This window comes from Parasteatoda tepidariorum, unplaced genomic scaffold (genome assembly GCF_043381705.1).
Source record: "Parasteatoda tepidariorum isolate YZ-2023 unplaced genomic scaffold, CAS_Ptep_4.0 HiC_scaffold_7381, whole genome shotgun sequence".
Classification (NCBI taxonomy): Eukaryota; Metazoa; Arthropoda; class Arachnida; order Araneae; family Theridiidae; genus Parasteatoda; species Parasteatoda tepidariorum.
Window position 1 is genome coordinate 1 of NW_027261898.1, and position 2,107 is coordinate 2,107.

The window sequence follows — 2,107 nt, forward strand, 5'->3', positions numbered from 1 at the left end:
TAATTTTCCTTACCGTTTCCTCTTTTTAGAATGAGGAGCAAAAGTGCCATCAAGAACGAATTGAAAAACTGGCCACAATCTTAGGCGGGGAGGTTTCTATAGCCTTGAATTTGCAATTCCTCATTCGAAACAACCACACAGACATGCTGATACTGAAGCAGACTAAAGAAGCTGTGAGGAATTCCGTGTGTCACACAGCAACTGTGGTGGCTAATTCATTCATGCACTGTGGAACCACTAGTGACCAGTTTTTGAGAGACAATTTAGATTGGTTGGCTAGAGCCACAAACTGGGCTAAATTCAGTGCTACCGCTAGTTTGGGTGTCATCCACAAAGGACATGAAAATGAAGCCCTCCATTTAATGTCCTCTTATCTCCCGAAAGATTCTGGTTCTTCTGCTGGTTACACGGAAGGAGGTGGACTTTACGCATTAGGTCTGATTCATGCAAATCACGGTGCATCCATAATCGATTATTTATTAAATCAGTTGAAAGAAGCTTCAAATGAAGTTGTTAGGCATGGTGGTTGTCTTGGTCTGGGTCTAGCAGCAATGGGTACTCACAGACAAGGTAATTTTTTATATTGTTAATTCTATTATAAATTTTTAAGTCATGTTTCAATCATATGTATTAGAATCAAGTGTTATGAATTGTTTTTAAAATGTAAAATATTATGTAAAAAAAATTTTAGGCTTATTTTAAAAAATGTGTTTTGTAATTTAAGAACTAATGCTGGTTATTAATTGAATTCATATAAGTTTTACTACTAAAACTATACTTTTCTGATTTGCATATTTTGACACATTTGCCTATATTTGAATAAAAACATTAGTGTTTTGTATGGTCTTGCTTTTAATTTAAACCTCAATTTAGAAATGGCGATATTGCATACTTATAGTCAATAAAAGATTTTTCTTCATGATATCCTATTTACACAAACAAGAATTGAAAACAGGTGTCTGAAAGCAGTTTTCTGACATCACAGGTCTGAAAAAAAAGGCTTGTCTAATTTAAACCATTCTTGAAGTAAAAAACGAAATTGATATCTTTATAAGTAATTTTAGTTATCAACATAAATAATTCATTATTTCATAATATTAATACTGTCTTGACCATTATTAGTATTTTTTGTAATTAGCAAAACCTTTCTACTGTAATATCTTTTTTTTCCTGGCTGGAAGGTTTTTTCTTTGTTTTACATTTGGTTCCATATTTTATTACTAAAAATTCATTGAAATAATTAACACAAATGTTGAATTATTTATCTTGATTTTTAGCTTATATCTAGTTCATTTGTGATTACCTGAGTTAAGTTTAATACATAATAAAGTTTTTCGTGAGCCAGATAAATGTTTGTATTAATTAAGCATGATCAGTGCTTAAATTTGAGCTTGAGCGTGTCATTTAATATAATGAAGTAATATATTTAATGGGTAAATTATGGCATCTATTTATATTCATATGCTCCTTTTTATCTTGCAATATAACTTATTTTTTTTTTATAGATGTTTATGAACAATTAAAGTTCAATTTATATCAAGACGATGCAGTTACAGGCGAGGCAGCAGGTGTTGCTATGGGTCTAGTTATGCTTGGTTCAAAGTCTGCTACAGCTATTGAAGATATGGTTGCTGTAAGTATTTTTGTTTATTTTTCACTATGATAAAATATATAATTGATTTTCTTATACTATATTTTTTATTATGTTACTATGTAGATAATATTCCAATGGATATTCCTATTTCCAGTAATGTGACTTGAATTTGAAGCTTTGAACATGCCTTCTTTGTACAGTCGTTGAAATTTTTTTAAGCACCAAAATAAGTTTGGAATTTTTTTTGTAGTCGTTGTTACAGTTATACAGTGAAACTTATTCGAGAGACCACCTCTCTTTTAACTACCACTTTTTTTAATGCACCAATTTTTTACTCTGTTAGTGTAATGTTAAACAGTCCTTTAGAAAATACCAGATAATCCTCTGCAGGCAATCGTTTATTGATGACCCTATTTAAAAAATTTCTTGTCTTGTGTAAAATTACAAAATAAAAGGGAAATACACTCAGACCTCAATACAAGGTCATCCTAAGGGACATCGCAAAAGGGACCT

The 2,107-nt window shown here is 30.9% G+C and overlaps 1 protein-coding gene across 1 annotated transcript; it reads left to right on the top strand.

Moving 5' to 3' along the window:
* Positions 1-30: 30 nt before the first annotated feature.
* Positions 31-1,678, top strand: LOC122268459 (26S proteasome non-ATPase regulatory subunit 1). The gene is made up of 2 exons (XM_043057741.2): positions 31-570; positions 1,506-1,678. Exons 1-2 carry the CDS (start codon positions 144-146, stop codon positions 1,661-1,663), a joined length of 585 nt encoding a protein of 194 aa, XP_042913675.1. The 5' UTR covers positions 31-143; the 3' UTR covers positions 1,664-1,678.
* Positions 1,679-2,107: the final 429 nt, after the last annotated feature.